The sequence below is a fragment of the Anolis carolinensis genome, chromosome 3 (genome assembly GCF_035594765.1).
Source record: "Anolis carolinensis isolate JA03-04 chromosome 3, rAnoCar3.1.pri, whole genome shotgun sequence".
Lineage (NCBI taxonomy): Eukaryota > Metazoa > Chordata > Lepidosauria > Squamata > Dactyloidae > Anolis > Anolis carolinensis.
Window position 1 is genome coordinate 100,644,840 of NC_085843.1, and position 20,169 is coordinate 100,665,008.

Here is a 20,169-nt window from a genome sequence, read left to right on the forward strand (position 1 = left end):
TTGCTATGGCTTAGCGCTATGGAATCCTCGAAGTTGTTGTTTATTGGGGCACCAATACTATTTGGGAGGAGCTTTGTACGGCCTTTGTAAAGCTAGAAATCCCATGGCAGTTAAAGAGGTGTCAAAACACATTAATTCCACAGTGCAGATGCCCCCCCCCCCCAAGGTTTTCTTCCACAGAAGTAGGAGGAAGTAGACTTAAATCTACGAAGGCTGGCATCTGGGGAAGTAGATTTCGGGTGTATCTGCACTGCAGAATCGATGCAGTTTGAAACCATTTTAACTGCTTTCTTTGCCAAAGAGGTCTGGTGCCTCATCAAGCTACAAATCCCAGGATCTCAAAGCATTGAGTTATGGTGGTTAACACCATATCAAGCGCCATTACTTCCACAGCGCAGGAGCACCCTAAGTCTAGGAAGGCTTATGCTACTTCTCTTCAGTTTCAAAGATACAATAATATGTTGGATTTTTTTAAAAATACATAGTACAGTGCTTTGTGTGTGCAGAATTATACAAGAAATGCTATACCGCAGAAGATGTTTCCCAGACATTTCTGAGGCCAAGATAATAAGCTGCCAAGGTGTGGGAGGAAGCCAGAGCTGTCAAGAATCAGGAACAGGACAGTTGGTTCCCCATCTAGAAGAACAGAAGGTGACTTTTGCAGCATCATTGTACTGAACTTTGGAGGACATTAACTTATATTCCATTGCATACGAGGGAACGTAAAATATAATCTCCATTTTAGTAAGTGAAGCTCTGCAATAGTATTTGGTGATGTGGCTACAGAATCTGACAGGTCCAAACTAGGGAGAACATCTGATTTACAGCCTTGTGACCTTCTGATCTAGAGTGACCAATGTGTGGTGGAGCCTCTTTCTCTGGAGGTTTTTAAGCAGAGGCTGGATGGCCATCTTTTGGGAGTGCTTTGATTGTGTTTCTGCATGGAAGAATCAGTTTGGACTGGATGGCCCTCTATGATTCTATTAATATAAAATGTACGTAAGTCTTCTTATAGAAGAGGTAGGCCTGTTGTTTGTTGCTGTCGTTGTGCTGTCCCCAATATCATTTTTGTTATTCAATTGGTTTCTCTTTCACTGTAATAGATTCATATAAGGAGAAATAAAAAGTTAGGCTTAGGTTCCAGGACTCCCCGTGAATACCAAAGTCAGATGTTCAAGTCACATTATATATAATGGTGTAGTAAAATAGCATCCCTTATATAAAATTTACAACATTAAGGTTTGCTTTTGGGATGGGGGGGAGGGGTATTGTCAATCTATAGGGCTGAAAGTGGTGAATACGGAGGGCTGACTGTATTTACAATGTTAAATACATATCATAGGTACTAGCTATTAGAAAGAATGGGATACCATTAAAATGCTGTCTCAACACAAGGTTTTTATTTTGATCAAAGTCAAAAAAGCTTTGGGTTACTATATCTCAGTGTGAGTTGCTAAGAAGCACAAGCTCTCCTACAACAGATCCGTAATGATTATTATTGCTCAAGCTTGAAGATTCAAATCATACCACATTGATGTTGATTCTCGGATATGGTTGGGCTGTGACTCTCATATTCAGGAATGATGGATGTAGGACAACAAACTCTGGCACCACTGGCCTAAATAACATGTTTATTAATCATTTGACCTCTAATAGCTCCAACTTCCCAGCAGTTCATACTGAAGCCATTGGAGTCTCCAGTGAGATTTCTGATGCCAAAAAATATCTCTGCCAGGGTTTGTTGTTGGGTAATGGGGTTCATTGGATTAGCACCATTCCTAAGATGTTTGTCAGGCCTCTTGCAAGATAAACGGAACAATGTCTGAACTAAGTAGCACTCTGTTTTCCCACACAACTTTTTCAAGATAAAAAATGGGGCTATTGAACAGGAGACCTGCCTCTCTTGCACTTTTGGCACATTTTGACTAGTCTTTTCTATGACCCTAACCAGTAAGGGATTGTATGGTGACCAAGATAACAACAAAGTCATATAATCAATAAGATTTGACTATTGGGGCAAAGTTTTTGAGGACAAACAAATTCACTCCCTTCTCTCAAGACTGAACTGATAAAATGGTGAGTAAATATCCCCATTGCCAGGGCTAATTCACTGCCTTGGCAACAGAGGACATTCCCCAGTTTATCAAGGATACACTCCCAGTTTAATATTTTTAAAGCCCCTTTAGGGGGGAAAAACATGAGGTCTGATTTCAAGCTATATGAAAACATTCATTTAAATTAGTTCCTTACAGCTGCCGAGAGATATACCAAAGAAGACTACTATTTAACTTATCACAGAATTATCAAACACTATCATCATTGAATAATGACTATAAATTGTTTACAACCATCCTGGCTAAAAGACTGAAACGTATACTTCAGCAGTTTATTTATCAGGATCAATCTGGGTTTTTTGTCTAAAAGACAACTATGAGACAACGTGAGGAATGTATTGGATATTTTGGAATATGTGGAAAGACATAATGAAAAATAAGAGGCTTTGATCTTTTTAGATGAAGAATTTTTTATAATAATCTCAATTAGCCATTTAGGTACTGGGGCATATTGATTTAGGAGAGAATTTCATAAAATGGATAAAATCAATTTATACTAGGCAGACTGCACAAGTAGTTGCAAATGGAAATTTAACCAAGCCATGTGAAATTCAGAAGGTGACTAGACAAGAATGCCTATTCTCACTACTTCTAGTTATACTTGTTCCCGAAGTACTTTTAAGGGACATATGATATGAGGAAAGGATTTCTGGAATAGAGATTAAAAAGGAAAATTATAAATTGTGAGAATTTGCAGATGATTTGGTGTTTACTTTAGAAAACCCACTGAACGGAACAGAAGTCTTGAGAAAACTGAATGATTTTGGAACTTTAGTGGGATTTAAAATCAATTATCAGAAAAGTTTTCACTAAAAATATGGATATAAAAGAACAGAAAAATTGTTGGATATAACAGTTTTAAAAATAGATTTTTAAAGGTAATGTGTCTCGGTGTCACTTGGACAAATAAAATTGTCTACTGTTCCAAAATAATTATGAAACTTTGTGGATAGATATTTTAAAAGACTTACTACAGTGTTCTTCATTTAAAATATTGCATTGTTCTCCCATTTGTTTTTTGTTTTTTTGCACTATAAATAATATATATGCAGTGTGCATAGGAACTGGTTCATGTTTTTTCCAAACTAGTCCAGCTCCTCAACAGTCTGAGGGATCGTGAACTGGCTCTTCGCTTAAAAAGTTTCAGGACCCAACACGGATTCTAGATTATGGAATGCAACTCACAGAATTTGTCTAGATCCTAGAGGGTCGCCTGAGTCACACTCTTGCATAAATCTAATAGTTCCAAACATAATAGACACATTGGGCTTAACCATTGGATTTAGGCCACTCTCTTCAGTAGTTCTGTAACTATTTTGTCATATTCATTTTTTCCAGAATTCATGACAAACATTAATAGAGCTTGAACATATTTTCTTATTCAATTAATTGCTTTTTTAATAATTCCAATTATTCTTTTCTGAAATCACCATCATTGCAGGATATAGTCATAAACAATTCCACCTGTTGTGGTACCACTGCTCCCCACATTCATTACATATTACGTAAGTCATCATTTGTTCATCTGGATCTGTGCTTCGTACCCAACCAGGAAGGAAAAGAGCTCCCCTGGCTATCACTGTCACAGTGCAATTAAATTTTTCACAGCGCCTACATTTTATTTTATTTGTAAGTGTACCACTGATCCTCTGGGGAAGCTGGTGTTCCTGAACAGCTGATTTTGTATACGAAGCCCGAAGCTGCTTTAGTTCATCATGCGCCATTTCCACTGCAGACATACCAGCAAACGTCTGAGGACTGAGAACCCCAATATGCAGGCTATGTTTTAAGTGATAATTTTTAGGATTTTTTAAGTTAGAGACTTTGCTCCGGATGCTGTTTTTGTACTTTCTATCATTGCCAGCATGAAGTGCAAAAATGTGTTGTTCAATTTCTTCAGCTGTTTTGTGGTGCTTTGCAATTTCTTCATTACTTGTTGAGGAATCAGTCAATGCTTCAAAAAGAAGTTGTGTGCATTTACCCCTCACAGCCATAATGGGACCATGCTGTTGGCCTGTTTCACTAACAGAACTGCCGTTTCCCAGATCTGGTTGAGTTGTATTATCTTTCTGCACACAACTGCTAGCATTACTTGAAGGGCTTTCTGATGCCAGACTGGGGCTGGCAGAACACAATTTGTCCTGCTGGTTCAATTTTCCAATAGAGTTTACATCTTCAGAGACTACTTGAATATGACCAGAATCCTCATTTGCATTTTCAGATAACCCCAAATGAAGTTGTACTGATGGACTGCAATGCTTTTTATAAATTGCTTTCCACTTTGAGAGCAAGTGCTTTGCCTTCTTTTTCAGTACCACAGAGGGACAATTCTGGGAGACTCTGAACACAGCTTTGGCCACATCGGTCTCCTGCAAGTCATCTATGGTGATATCAGCCGTTTCAAGATATGTAAGATGAATCACAATATCTTGATATTTTCTTTCTGACAGTAGCTTCTCTATACAGTCAGCTCTAGATGTAAGAACTTTTGTATTAGACATTTCAAATCCTGAAAAGAAATGGAAAGAATTATGTTTTTCTGAAGTCACTTTATGCTTGTAAATTAATACAAGCACAACAAATGTAATCAAATTGAGATCATTTTTCTGGATGAATAGATGCATTTTCAATAAATATCCCATCCAACATTCAATAAACTTATTTTGGAATGTCATATGTTTTCTTGATACTTATTGTCATGCCCTAGGAGTAGGGAATAATTATTTTAATTACATAAAACAAAATTAGTAATGCTGTAACCTATGTAGAATGACTAAGTAAATCAGATAATGTATGATAATGTAGTTCTAAGTAAAAAGAAATGGTCTGCACATTACACGATTGTAGGGTACATAAACATTTCCTATGGTGTCTCTTAAGCACAGGATACTTAATTCTCGCAAAGCAAGACATTTTGCAGCTGTTTGAAGGCTATACAAAACTACAACCAGCAATCAATTTTACCTGATAGTGGGAACTTGGCTAGGAGTGTAGCTCTCCAAGCTGTTTTTAGCCCTTAATCCCTCCAAACTCCCAGATCTGTGCTTTTTTTCCGACCAAAAAAATTGCACCTTTCTGGAAGAATCTAGCACTGGTGACATCCTTTTAAAAGATTGCAGCCTACCCTATGGTTAATGGCTGGGCATTTAAAACAACCCTTTTTCCAGACTAAAATTGTTTTTTCCTCTTGTTCTGGATGGGTGAGGCCATTTTAGCCAATTCACATAGTTCTAAAGAACTAGCCTCTGAACAAACCACAATTGCCCAACCCAATTTATACAGAAAAGTACAAGAGGGCTGTAGTTTTTCATTGGGTTTTTAAAATAGGTTTTTATTGAGTATGTTAATGGCATACAGAATACAAAAAAAAATCTAAAGATAATAAAATACACATAATACAGGTATGTAATTCTCCCAAATCCCCCACCAGTGAACCATCACCCATGACTTCCAACACCACCCGGTGTGAAACTAACATCTCAAAAAAAAAAAAAACCTCTATCCTTATCCTAGATTAATAAATTCCACTTGCGACTACTTTAATCTATTTTTATCTTTCTTTCTAGATATCCAAATGTAACCCTCCATTTCCTAACAAAGTATTCACTGCTTCCTCCCTGAATGCTATTAGATAGCTTGGCCATTTGGGGGGAAAAGAGCTAATACTAAAGGACTGGAGAGAAAAATTATTAAAGTACAGTAGAGTCTCACTTATCCAATGTTCTGGATTATCCAACGCATTTTTGTAGTCAATGTTTTCAATGCATTGTGATATTTTGGTGCTAAATTCGTAAATACAGTAATTACTACATAGCATTAATGTGTAATGAACTACTTTTTCTGTCAAATTTGTTGTATAACATGATGTTTTGGTGCTTAATTTGTAAAATCATAACTTATTTTGATGTTTAATAGGCTTTTTCTTAATCTCTCCTTATTATCCAACATATTCACTTATCCAACGTTCTGCCAGCCCGTTTATGTTGGATAAGTGAGACTCTACTGTATATCCAAACATCCAAAGGGATGTGTGATACCATGATCCCCTATGGAGCAAAGGCAAGATGTACAGATACAAACCAAATGATACCAAAATTAAAATAACCACCACCAAACATGCTTATGGAGTCATGTACATAAATAAGGAATCTTGGCATGGCCAAATGATATCAGGCTGTTATCACTCCAATTTTCAGATTTGAGCTCCTGTTTCCATGAATTAGCATAATAACATTTAGCAAAATGATAACAGATTACCTATAGAAAACTTTTAAAGGAAAAAAAACAATTATCCCTCAATACTTTGACATCCTAGAGTTTCTTGAGATCCAATGTATTTGCAAGGCTGAAGTTCTTGATTTATCATATGGACCAAAAGTAAGACTGCTGGTACCAAACACAGGGTACTCAAAGGAGGACATAATACGAATCAGTACTGAGTCCTCAAATGCACTATTAACAGCGAGAGAATTGAAGTTTGAATACCTTGCTTTATTACTTTTGTTGCTTTGTTTTTGGAGGGCAAACAGAACCTGGTCTTGTCTGCACAACTTGCTTTTTCTGTAACATCTCAAACAAGTAAAATGTAGACCTGTGACTCTAGTATCTGTCTTCACACAATTTTATTTATCAATCTATGTTTGAGCCAGGGTGGTTCAAAAGTTAACATAATAATTTTTGCACCTTCTAGTTAACATAATAAAAGTTATCTCCACAAGGTCGATTTGGGATTTTGTTTCATGGTTAATATGGCTATCCCACATACAGAGTCACAGAATTGGAAGAGGCCACGAGGGCTATCCATTCCAACCTCCTGCGATAAGGAAAATGCAGCATCTGCTTTAAAATTTCCAGAAAAGGAGACTCTATAAATGCTCCAAAGCAAAATATTCCACTATTGAACAGTTCTTACCGTCATGAAGTTCTTCCAAATGTTTTGGCAGAATTCCCCCCCCTGCAATTTGAACTCATTGCTCCATGTCTTCATCTCCAGACCAGTAGAAAACAAGCCTGCCCCCTCCTCTGTGAGACATCTTTTCAGACATGGCTCTCATGTCCTCTCTCAGGGCCTTTCCACATAGCCATATAACCCAGAATATCAAGGCAGAATAACCCACAAGATCTGCTTTGAACTGGAATATTTGAGGCCCCTTCCACACAGCTATATAACATCCCACATTATCTGCTTTGAACTGGATTATATGGCAGTGTGGACTCAGATAACCCAGTTTGAAGCAGATATTGTAGATTATCTGCCATGATATTCTGGGTTATATAGCTGTGTGGAAGGGCCCTGAGTCCACACTGGCATATATCCCAGTTCAAAGCAGATAATGTGAGGACTCAGCCTTTTCTCCAAGCTAAACAAACCTAGCTCCCTTATTCATTATTCACAGGACTTGGTTTCCAAACCTTTGATCATTCTGGTTGCCCTTCTCTGGAAAAATTTTAATAACCTTGAATTGCGGTGCCCAGAACTGGACACAGAGTTATTCCAGGTGAGGTCTGACCAAAGCAGAATAAAGGGGGACTGACATCCCTTGATCTCAACACGATACTCCTTTGATGCAGCCTAGAATTGGACTGGCCTTTATAGCTGCTGCATCACATTGCTGACTCATGTTCAGCTTGAGGTCTACTAAGACTGAGCTTTGGAGTACAGTCAGCCTTCCGTATTCCATGAATTTTTTATCCACAGATACAACCATTGGTTTGAAACTGTTTTCTCAAAAAATATATAAACCAAACCTTGATTTTATCATTTTTTAATGGAAGGACCAAGATTTGACTACATCACTATATATAATGGGACTTGAGCATCCATGGATTTTGATACAAATACTCAAAGACCAGGGTTGAAATCCCCTTCTGACCATGGACTTTGGGTAAATCACTCTCTCAGCCTAAGGGGAAGGCAATGGCAAACCTCTTCTGCACCAATATTGCCAAGAAAACCCTGTTAGAAGGTCAACTGTGAGTTTCCCGGGCTGTATGACCATGTTCCAGAAGCATTCTCTCCTGACATTTTGCCCACATCTATGGCAGGCATCCTCAGAGGTTGTGAGGTAGATTAGAAACTAAGTAAGGGATGTTTATATATCTGTGGAAGGTCCAGGGTAGGAGAAATAACTCTTGTCTGTTGGAGGCAAGTGTGAATGTTACAATTAATCACCTTGATTAGCATTGAAAAGCCTAGCAGCTTCAAGGCCTGGCTGCTTCGTGCTTGGGGGAATCCTTTGTTGGGAGGTGTTAGTGGTCCTGATTGTTTCCTGTCTGGAATCCCCCAGTTTACAGAGAGGGGTTCTTCATTTACTGTCCTGATTCTAGAATTTTTAATACCGGTAGCCAGATGTTGTTCATTTTCATGGTTTCCTGCTTTCTGTTGAAATTGTCCACATGTGTGGATTTCAATGGCTTCTTTGACATGGTGGTTGAAAATGAACAAGACCTGCCTACCAGTATTTTAAAAAATCAGGACAGAAAATAAAGAACCGCACTCTGAGAACAGGGGAATGCAAGCCATGAAACAATCAGGGCCAGCTAACACCTCCCAACAAAGGATTCCCCCAGACAGGAATCAGCCAGGCTGTGAAGCTGCAAGGCCATTCAGTGCTAATCAAGGTGGCTAATTACAATATCCACACTTGCTTTCAACAGGCATGAGTTCTTTGCCCCACCCTGGACCTTCCACAGATATATAAACAGATGAGGGCGAAACGTCAGGAGAGAATGGTTCTCGAACATGGCAATACAGCCCGGAAAACTCACAGCAACCGAGTGATTCCGGCCATGAAAGCCTCCAACAACACATACGTATAATTATTCGAAATGTAATCCCAAAGTCACTTTTCCCCAAAAAGTACAAGTCACCTTATCGCTGCGGAACTTCCTAAGGAAGCATTTGGGTTCACCCTCGGCGGCCCCGACCCCCTTCCGCCCGGTCTTCTAGCACGCATGCGTGGGTTGGAAAGGCCTTTTACAATTCGTTGGACAATATGAGCATGCGCGGCGTGGGCTGTGTTTGCGCAGCCGCTTCTGCTGTGTCCTTGCAATTGCGCTGGAGCGAGTCGCAGTACAACTGTACCGATATCATCTAGAAATGGTATACTTTCCCTTTGGAAATAAAAAAAAGTTTTTGAAAGTTTAGTGAGAGATTATCCACATTGTACAAACTGCGGCCTGACACCGCTTTAACTGCTATGGCTCAATGCTAGGGAAATCTTGGGAGCTGTAGTTTGGCGAGGCACCAGCACTCTGGAAGAATTGGCCAAAGGTAAAAGGTAAAGGTTTTCCCCTGACGTTAAGTCCAGTCATGTCTGACTCTAGGGGTTGGTGCTCATCTCCATTTCTAAGCCGAAGAGCCGGCGTCGTCCGTAGACACCTCCAAGGTCATGTGGCCGGCATGACTGCATGGAGCGCCGTTACCTTCCCGACGGAGCGGTACCTATTGATCTACTCACATTGGCATGTTTTCGAACTGCTAGGTTGGCAGAAGCTGGAGCTAATAGCGGGCGCTCACTCCGCTCCCGGGATTTGAACCTGGGACCTTTCGGTCTGCAAGTTCAGCAGCTCAGCGCTTTAACATACTTCGCCATCGGGGACCCTGTACAACTACAACAGTTTTCCGGGCTGTATGGCCATGTTCCAGAAGCACTCACCTGACGTTTCGCCTGCATCTGTGGCGGGCATTCTCACGGGTTGTGAGGTCTGTCAGAAACTATGCAAGGGTTTATATATTCATATAGAATCATAAGAGTTGGAAGAGACCACGTAAGCCATCTAAGCCAACCCCCAGCAATGCAGCAAAAGCGCAATCAAAGTACCCCTGACAGATGGCCATCCAACCTCTGTTTAAAAGTTTGCAAGGAAGGAGCTAAACAAGACTAAGTCTAAATAGACATTCTTTCTCTTGCTTTTGTTTGAATATATAATGCTATGATGGCATCCCTCCACCCCAGATTAGTCTTCTCAACAACACCACGCATAAAATAATCATTTGTTAAATCAGGGTGAAGTCTACAAGATATTAATATGTTCTTTATACTCTGGTTAATACAGGGCAAAGTGAATGAGAATTGAGCTGTGATCCAGGAACTCCCCAAGACAAATACTGCTCTGCATTTTGACTTTTCATCCTTTCAAGAACTATACACTTTGAATCCACTTCATTATTCACTACTTTGAAATTTTATTTTTACACAGAGCTTGCAGCCATGACTGATTCTAGAATCCAGTTCTCTGGACAAGTTTCACATAAATAAATAAGTACAGAAAATATTTGCAGATTTTGGAAAAAATTACTTTTGGGTCATCACATCACAGAACCATCCAACCAGGATTTTGGGATTTGCAACCCAAAAGGTAGCTTTTCTTAGATCTGCATTATCTTCCAGATATTGGGTGTGGTATGATGTTCCCTCCTATACTATTGCAGTTTAAATTGCTGACTTCTTCCAGAAATACATTTTTCATCCCGGGCAAGCACATTTGAAAGAATGGAACTTGAATTATAATCACTAATCTAACAAAAGAAATTAACTTTAAAATATGTATATAATTGGATGTCATCAAGAGTAGAATTTTTTTTTGAATTAGTTAATTGATCAAATAAGGAGAAGGAACACTATGCAGCATTGGAAGAGAATGAAAAAAGAACAACATAAAGAAGATAAATCATTGTGGATCCTGAAGGATAATTAGTTACTCTTGTTAGAGTTCTACCCCCCCCCCCCCCCCGTTCAAAGAGCTCCATTGGCTGCCATTTATTTTCTGAGCCCAATTCAAGGTGCAGGTTATTACCTACAAAGCCCTAAACGGTTTGGGACCCACCTACCTTCGTGACCGTATTTCCCCCTACGAACCTGCACGATCCCTTCGCTCGTCGGGGGAGGCCCTCCTCTCGCTCCCACCACCCTCGCAGGCGCGGTTGGTGGGGACGAGGGAGAGGGCCTTCTCCGTCGTGGCCCCCCGGCTTTGGAACTCGCTCCCCAGGGAGATCAGGCAGGCCCCTACCCTCCTCTCATTCCGGAAGAGCCTGAAAACATGGCTCTTCCAGCAGGCCTTCGATAACTGATTTGGTAAGTCCGATCAGTTGTTTTTTTCCAATTATAGTCCCGCGTTTATGCCTCTTCCAGCACCTTGAAGGTGACGACAATTTGGACAATCCACCCCCTCCTGATGATTTAGATGTAATTAGCACTTTGGCCAGGTTTCTCCTGATTTTATCTAGATTTTATCTTTTGTCCTTATAGGTGAATTTTTATGACTGGTTTTCATTGTTTTTAATTTGTTTTATGGTGTTATTTTATTGTTGTTGACTGGACTTGGCCCCATGTAAGTCGCCCCGAGTCCCTTCGGGGAGATGGGGCGGGATATAAGAATAAAATTATTATGATAAATTATTAGAGAAGATGTCATTGTTGGAACTTTTTTTCTTTTACTTGACTTCCTCCCTATACTAAAAAATTATGTATGACAATACTCCCTCCCCCTCTGTGTCTTTGAGGAAAAAATAGACTCGTGTATAGAACTATTTAACTAAATGGCTCCATAACTTACATACTTACATTGCGATGGCACAATGGCTTAAACCCTTGTGCCGGCTGAACTGCTGACCTGAAGGTTGGGTTGCTGACATGAAGGTTGCCGGTTCGAATCCACAAGATGGGGTGAGCTCCCGTCTGTCAGCTCTAGCTTGTGGGGATATGAAAGAAGCCTCCCAGCAGGATGGTAACACATCTGGGCATCCCCTGGGCAACGTCTTTGTAGATGGCCAATTCTCTCACACCAGAAGTGACTTGCGGTATGTTCTCAAGTTGCTTCTGACATGATGAAAAAAGAAACCAAAAACTCACATGCTATATCTTGTGATGTTTGCCATCTTTCCCTTATTTTTCCCTATTTTAATTGTTTGAGTTTTTTAAATTGTCTTTTTTAAAAATATAAATACAAATTTATTTCCACACAAAAAAGAGAAACTGACCATGAACATAAAGTATGTCAACGGAGAAATCAAGGACCCTTCCACAGAGCCATATGACTCAGAATATCAAGGCAGATAATCCGCAATATCGGCTTTGAACTGGGTTATCTGAGTCCACACTGCCATATAATCCAGTTCAATTGGGATTTTGTATAGCAGTGTGGAAAGGGCCCCGTATGTTGAAAATGGTTTCCATTTATTGATGATTTGAACAACAAAGATAGATTTTGAACAAGTCATTATGTTCCCAGAAATGTTGGAATAATATGTAATGCTGTTTCAAACTGATATTGAAGAAAGTGGTTTCGTTGTGCAGATGATTACAGGGGAAATTCTGGAATCAATTTACACAAACCACAAAGCATTGCTCACATTAAGGGGTTTCTTTCATGCACTTTTGCGAGTGTTTGTTGTCTTGCCCTGTAGTTCAAACTGCATTAAATGGTCAGTGTAGATGGGCCCTTACTGATATGTGATGATTACACTACACCTTATAATAGAACTTTTAAAGCTACTCCCAAACAGCTAGACGTTGGTCGAAAGCCTATTTATAACACAGGTATGTGCAAACTTGGGCCCTCCAGGAGTTTCAGACGTAACTCTCACAATTACTACTGGCTGTTAGAAATTGTGGGAGTTGAAGTCCAAAACTCCTGGAGGGCCCAGGTTTGCCCACTCCTCTTATAACATCTACGTGTCAATCTTTTACAGTACAGGTTGAGTATCCCTTACCCAAAATGCAGGCGATCAGAAGTGTTTTCCGTTTTCTGAAGATTTTGATATATTTGCATATATATGAGATATCTTGATGATATCTACATTGCAAACCCAAAATTCATGCAGGTTTTCGAAACACCTTGTACTGTATATTCATAGGCTGCTTAGGTAATTTCATACACAATTTTTGTTTTAGTAATTTTCTGTACATTTGTGCACATTGTAAAGCCAAAGTGTTTCCCCTTCAGCCATTCATGGGGATCATTTTGGACTTCTGGATAAGGGATGCTCAACGTGTACTTTATTATGCCCACAAGCAGTCATTGTGGATGTTCTGCTTTCAGATGTTTTCAATGAAAATTTGGACAAAAAGGGAGGTGTGCAGGCACCGCTCTTGGCTGCCTTTCACTCCAGCCGCCAGCAGAGGGTGCCAGTGGGCCATCTGAAATGGGAAATTTATACCTGGGGTCCAAAATACACTGTTTGATACTACTACAACTGCCATGGTTCAGTGGTATAGAATCATGGGAATGATAGTTTGTTGAGGCACCCAGAGTCTTTGGCAGAGACCTTGTCAAATCGCAACCCCCACAATTACCTAGTATTGAGCCACGGGAAGTAAAGTGGTGTCAAATTGCATCTGTTCTACAGTGTAGATGCAGCCAAAGCCATCAATCTTGAAGAAATGTTATCCTCAAGATTTAATCAGAATCACCAGTGGTAACTGAAATGATACATCCAAAGAGAGCTTCTACACTATAGAATGAATGCAAATTACCGACACAGTTCAAAGATATGGAGTTATGGGAGTTGTAGTTTGGTGAGGCATCATTAATAATTCACGGAGAAGCCTGAAGCCCTTGTAAAGCTAGAACTCCCATGATTCCCTAGCATTGAGCCATGGCGCTTAAAAGTGGTGTCAAACTGAGTTCATTCTACAGTACAGAATAGCAAAATCTCCTTTTACAGGATTCATCTGAACAATTAATATAACTCGGCACCACTTCTGGAATCAGAGGAGTTGTAGTTTTACAAGGCCCTTGCCAGAGAGTGCTGATTTGACCCCACTTTAAGGGCCAGGACTCAATGCTACAAAATCAGGGGGTTTGCAGTTTGGTGGGGCACCACTACTTTTGGGAAGAGAAGGCGAAAGACATTGTGAAACGACAACTCCTGGATTCCTGGCAGTTAAATTTAAAAAAGTTAAGACTCCTAGTTAAGAATGCGGGTGAGACAACAGGAAGTAAGAGAAATTTACCCCTAGGAAGGGAAATTCACCCCTGAAAGCGTGGGGAAAGGTGTCTCCACTGAAGCTTTATCACCAACCCTTGTTTCCACAATAAGATAAAATTTTCAAAACCCAAATATCACAGGGACAGAAAGTGAAGTTAAATCTTCTAAATAGGGGCACAGACAGCAAAACAAACCCCACAGGGATGTTAACCCTTCCCTATGCTATCCAAAACTAAAAGAGATATATACTTGGCTGGAGCTATGCTTAAAAAAGTACCTGTTCTGGCAAATTCAGCTTAAGAACAAACCTACACAACCTGTCTTGTTTGTTACTAGGGGACTACCTGTATTCTGAAGTTGCTAATAGAACTCTGCAGGGCATCCTGAAGAGCTCCACTGAAGTTCTTTTGTTCTCTAATACTTATATTTATCCATCTGAGTTAAACCAGTTGTCTTTTGAGATGCAAGATTAAGGTCAATACAGATGCAGAGTTCAAAACAAAGTCACAATTAATTTTTAATATCTTGAGTTGTAATCCATTCATTCTACATTTAAACATATTTAGAACAAAAGTGAAAAGAGAAGCAGCTGATTGTAATTTTTGGTATCAACACACAAGAAAAACAGCTACTGTTTAAAATATTTATATCCATGCATATATGCCTTTTAAATATTAAAAAGCTGTTCTCCAGATGTGTATTTTTGAAGAGATAAGGCTGATCCGCACTTGGGACAGGGTTCAGTGTCAGAGCTGGACTGCTGCGGCATGACCATAACTATTGGATGAACTCTATTGGACTTAAAGCAACATTTCTCACTAAGAATAAGGATTGAACTTGTTAGTTGGAACCCTGAAGCAACAATCCCCGCATAAATGGCAAAACCAATATTCTGCTCATTAGGAAGATAAGGCAAATGAAAAGATTCAGGGAATACAATCCCTTCATTTACTATTACAGAGTGCATATTCCACAAAAGTGGGATAAGACTGACGGCACCTGAAAGTAAACTGAGAATTCCCCCAACCCACAAAAAAATAAGCAAAAAGTTTTTTGGTCTTCCTTTGTGGTAAAGGTTCCACAAAGTAAAAGAAACGAAAGCTAGAGCTAAGGAGGCAAGGATACTAGCTAAAGGCATCAGGTCCTGGGCAATGAAAATCTCCGTTGGGAGGGAAAAATGTTCATCCTGGAATTCCAGGCATTGCATCACCTTGGGCTTGTCTGGAGGAGGAGGTCCCACAAAACAAACTCCCCAGATGCCGATCCACATCTTCTCCATACCGGTGCCAGGCCTGGGATCCCATACCCGCCATTCCTCCCCTCCTGTTGCCATAAGGCACAGGGCCCAGCCGATCGCCATAAAGATGAAGGCAATCAGACGGATGTAAGCAAGATGAACAAGCCGGGCTGCGTCTGGGAAGTTGCCTTCTGCCAAGCCCATTTTCTGTCTTAGCCACTTCTCCATGCTGAGAAATCTGTGGATAATGAAACAAGAGTTAGGAGTTAGGCACATGCACGTTATCTCACATGGGAACCTCCCCTCTGTTTCAGCAAAATTGTGATACATAGTTAAACCCTTCTGTTTTTTTTTTTAAAAAATGTTTTCTATGACAAATGGCCCCATGCCCTACTTGACCCACAGAATTGGGTAGCCTGCTGTAACACATGTCAAGATTAAATCTTCTGTTGGCAGGAATGGACTGGATGAGGGCAAAGAAAATGAGGTGTGATCCAGACAAGACAGAAGCACTCCTGGTCAGTCACAAGGCAGGCCAAGGAATGGGGACCAGACCTGTGATGGATGGGATTCAACAGGGGACAGATATCAACAAAGAATAGCTCTCCAGCTCTTTCAAATGAGTTTCTGACCTGAATCACAAGACTTGAATATGGCTGGTGATCTCTGAAGACGAAGACCAGAATATGGTTCTCTCTCTTCGAGACTCAAGGACTGAATCTGGCTTGGTCAGATCATCCAAGATGCACCTGAACAGTGGTGATCTTTGAACGGGGTGCCGTGGAAACTGCTCTTTCAAGTTCTGAAACCGTTTAGAATGTTGTCCATAACTGAAAAACTTGGTATCAAAAGATCAAAGGCAGATTCTGCCCTGGACATTGGGGCCTTTGCAGGGGTGGGGGCTCCTGGTCCCCAGACATTTAGGAGTAGGACTCCCTTAACACCAGGCAGACAAGGAGGGATGGATGGGAATGGTAGTTTAACAGCACAGGTGCCCTAGTTTGGTGTATTGCTTCATGGTTGCTCCAGGCCCATGTCAGATCTAAAACAACAGTGCAAAATCTTTTCCAGTATGAATTAGTTTCACATTTTCAACTAAAACTTGAAGTGTGTGTTTTATAGGGAGCAGAGAGATCATTATTGCATAAGTGAACATCTCTTGGTAGTTTCACATAGATAATGTGCACACCTGAAGTTCAAATATCCTAACCAGCTCCCATGTCTCTTTAACAGTAGATAAAAAATCAGAAACAAATGTAGCTGTCCCATGTACAGTAGATCTCACTTATCCAACATTCATTTACCCAATGTTCTGGATTATCCAATGCAGTTTATATCCTGCCCCGATCCACAGTGAATTTCCCAAAAAGAGCATCATGGCTTAAGGGCTGGAAGGCCTCAGTCACCAAAGGTTGTCTTCTCATCTGCTGGATTGCTTAGTAAGTCCCACTCTGCCTCAGAGAACGGTATGGACACCCTCCCTCCGCCTTTTAAACGTAATTATTTGTAATTGTTATCCTGAGTAAGTCACATTCTCTTGGGCCCCTTCTACACTGCTATATAATCCAGATAATCAAACACTGTGTCACTGCCTGAAAATATTCCCCCAAAAATGTTGTTCAAGAAGCAAACCATGATTTTGCCGTTTTATATAAAGAACACAATTTTATTACACTATTGCATAATGATGATGATGATGATGATGATAATAATAATAATAAGAAGAAGAAGAAGAAGAAGAAGAAGAAGAAGAAGCCCCGGCGGTGAAGTGTGTTAAAGCACTGAGCTGCTGAACTTGCAGACTGAAAGGTCCCAGGTTCAAAGCCTGGGAGCGACGTAAGCGCACACTGTTAGCTCCAGCTTCTGCCAACCTAGCAGTTTAAAAACATGCCAATGTGAGTAGATCAATAGGTACTGCTCCAGCGGGAAGGTAACGGCGCTCCATGCAGTCATGCCGGCCACATGACCTTGGAGGTGTCTATGGATAACGCTGGCTCATCGGCTTAGAAATGGAGATGAGCACCAACCCCCAGAGTCAGACATGACTGGACTTAATGTCAGGGGAAGCCTTTACCTTTACTTATTGCATGATGATGATGATGATGATGATAATAATAATAATAATAATAATAATAAATACTTTTTATAGACCACCCTCTCTCTTTGATGCAGAGAAATAAGGTGTATGCAGCTGGAGTTTGGGGTTTTTGAGATTTTCATCTGGAACCCTTGCCACTGGCATAGTAAGAATCAAGCCAGGTTTATAGAAAGTCCTAATTGCCTAGACCTGTTGTTAACTTGTGGTGGCATTTCAATGGTTACTAGACTCACAAGCCTGGTCTGGAGACTTCGCTTGATGACTGTTAGGCTACATAGGGGCAGTTATCGCTATTTTAGTAGGTTGGAGTGTGTATAGTAAAACTGTGACTGAAAAGGCTAGAAGGATCTGGGGCAACAGGCAATGTGGTGCTTAAATTGTTCTGGAATATAGCTTGTGTTACTGACCTTGGCTTGGCACAGTGCTTTTCAGCCATGTATCCTGACAGAGATGGAGAATGAGGAAGGAATTTTGGTGATCTAATTCCAATAAAAACATTATATATGAATATACCAAGGTGAAAGAAGAAAGTGCAAAAGCTGGGCTGCAGTTAAACATCAAGAAAACCAAGATTATGGCAACCAGACTGATTGATAACTGGCAAACAGAGGGAGAAAACATGGAGGCAGTGGCAGACTTTGTATTTCTAGGTGCAAAGATTATTGCAGACGTAGACTGCAGCCAGGAAATCAGAAGACGTTTACTTCTTGGGAGAAGAGCAATGAACAACCTCAATAAAAGTAGAGACATCAAACTGGCTATGAAGGTCTGCATAGTTAAAGCAATGGTATTCCCCATAGCAACCTTGAACTGTAGCTTTTGAACTGTGGTGGAGAAAAATTTGGAGAGTGCCTTGGACCGTAAGAAGATCCAACCAGTCCATAATCCAGCAAATAAAGCCCGACTGTTCATTGGAGGGAAGGATATTAGAGGCAAAGGTGTACTTTGGCCACAAAATGAGAAGACTGGAAAGCTTGGAAAAGAGAATGATGCCAGGGAAAATAGAAGGAAAAAGGAAGAGGGCTGACCAAGGGCAAGATGGACGGATGGTATCCTTGAAGTGACTGACTTGACCTTGAAGGAGCTGGGGGTGGCAACGGCCAACAGGGAGCTCTGGCGTGGGCTAGTCCACGAGGTCTCAAAGAGTTGGAAGCGAATGAACAAATAAACAAGCATACCTTCTACGGTTAGGTGAATCTGTAATTGGCTAAGCGAACGAACCCAAAGGTTGCTCACCAATACGTCTTCTTCATTTTGGAAAGAGGTCATGAGTGGAGTGCCGCGGGGTTCCATCCTGGACCCGGTTCTTTTCAACATCTTTATTAACGACTTAGATGAAGGGTTAGAAGGCACGATCATCAAGTTTGCAGACGACACCAAACTGGGAGGGATAGCTAACACTCCAGAAGACAGGAGCAGAATTCAAAACGATCTTGACAGATTAGACAAAATGAAGTTCGACAGGGACAAATGCAAGATACTTCACTTAGGCAGAAAAATGGAATGCAAAGATACAGAATGGGGGACACCTGGCTCGACAGCAGTATGTGTGAAAAAAGATCTTGGAGTCCTCATGGACAACAAATCAAACTTGAGCCAACAATGTGATGCGGCGGTGAAAAACGCCAATGGGATTTTGGCTTGCATAAACAGGGGTATAGTGTCTAGATCCAGGGAAGTCATGCTCCCCCTCTATTCTGCCTTGGTCAAACCACACCTGGAATACTGTGTCCAATTCTGGACACCGAAGTTGAAGGGAGATGTTGACAAGCTGGAAACTGTCCAGAGGAAGGTGACTCAAATGATCAAGGATCTGGAGAACAAGCCCTATGAGGAGTGGCTTAAAGAGCTTGGCATGTTTAGCCTGCAGAAGAGAAGGCTGAGAGGAGATATGATAGCCATGTACAAATACGTGAGGGGAAGTCATAGGGAGGAGGGAGCAAGCTTGTTTTCTGCTGCCCTGCAGACTAGGACGTGGAACAATGGCTTCAAACTACAGGAAAGGAGATTCCACCTGAACATCAGGAAGAACTTCCTCACTGTGAGAGCTGTTCGACAGTGGAACTCTCTGCCCCGGACTGTGGTGGAGGCTCCTTCTTTGGAGGCTTTTAAGCAGAGGCTGGATGGCCATCTGTCAGGGGTGCTTTGAATGAGATTTTCCTGCTTCTTGCAGGGGGTTGGACTGGATGGCCCGTGAGATCTCTTCCAACTCTACGATTCTATGATTCTATAATTCTCTCCAAATATAAAGACACTTGATGAATAAATAATCATCTGATGAACTTCAGGATTTCAAATCTTGTTAAGTCTTAGGCCCCATCAACACTGCCATGTAAAGCAGTTTGAAACTGCATTATATGGTCATCTATAGATCATGAAATACACGTGGACACATGCAAGCCTCATAGAATCATAGATTCATAGAATCATAGAGTGGGAAGAGACCATGTAGGTCATCTATTCCAACCCCCTGCAATGCAGGAAAAGGGCAATCAAAATACCCCTGAAAGATGGCCATCCAGCCTCTTTTTAAATGTTTCCAAGGAAGGAGCTTCCACCGCACTCCGAGGCAGAGAGTCCCACTGCTGAACAGCTCTTCATTACATTGCGCATTGCATTATATTGCATTGTAGATGGGGCCACAGTGGTCTGTGGTAACAAAATAGATTTAGTAGAAAAAAGTTAAAAACCCGTGTTTAAATAAACACTCAAATTGATTTAAGTTCATACACAGAGTAGTTCAGGCTGTAGTTTGAACACACTAAACAAGACTAAGTCTAAATAGACA

At 40.8% G+C, this 20,169-nt stretch overlaps 2 protein-coding genes and 1 long non-coding RNA gene across 3 annotated transcripts; 1 reads left to right on the forward strand and 2 right to left on the reverse strand.

The window, feature by feature from the left end:
* Positions 1-1,378: 1,378 nt before the first annotated feature.
* tceanc (transcription elongation factor A N-terminal and central domain containing) lies at positions 1,379-9,107 on the reverse strand. Its single transcript, XM_003218856.4, has 2 exons — positions 8,985-9,107; positions 1,379-4,623 (listed from the first exon to the last, which is right to left on the reverse strand). Exon 2 carries the CDS (start codon positions 4,613-4,615, stop codon positions 3,563-3,565), a length of 1,053 nt encoding a protein of 350 aa, XP_003218904.2. The 5' UTR covers positions 4,616-4,623; positions 8,985-9,107; the 3' UTR covers positions 1,379-3,562.
* Positions 9,108-9,149: 42 nt separating this feature from the next.
* Positions 9,150-11,525, forward strand: LOC134297513 (uncharacterized). Its single transcript, XR_010004283.1, has 2 exons — positions 9,150-9,216; positions 10,173-11,525. It is a non-coding gene; the product is annotated as an uncharacterized LOC134297513 (long non-coding RNA).
* A 3,013-nt stretch (positions 11,526-14,538) lies between these two features.
* LOC134298073 (claudin-34-like) lies at positions 14,539-16,251 on the reverse strand. The gene has a single exon (XM_062977584.1). The coding sequence runs from the start codon at positions 15,611-15,613 to the stop codon at positions 14,714-14,716; it is 900 nt and encodes a 299-aa protein (XP_062833654.1). The 5' UTR covers positions 15,614-16,251; the 3' UTR covers positions 14,539-14,713.
* Between the last annotated feature and the right edge of the window lie 3,918 nt (positions 16,252-20,169).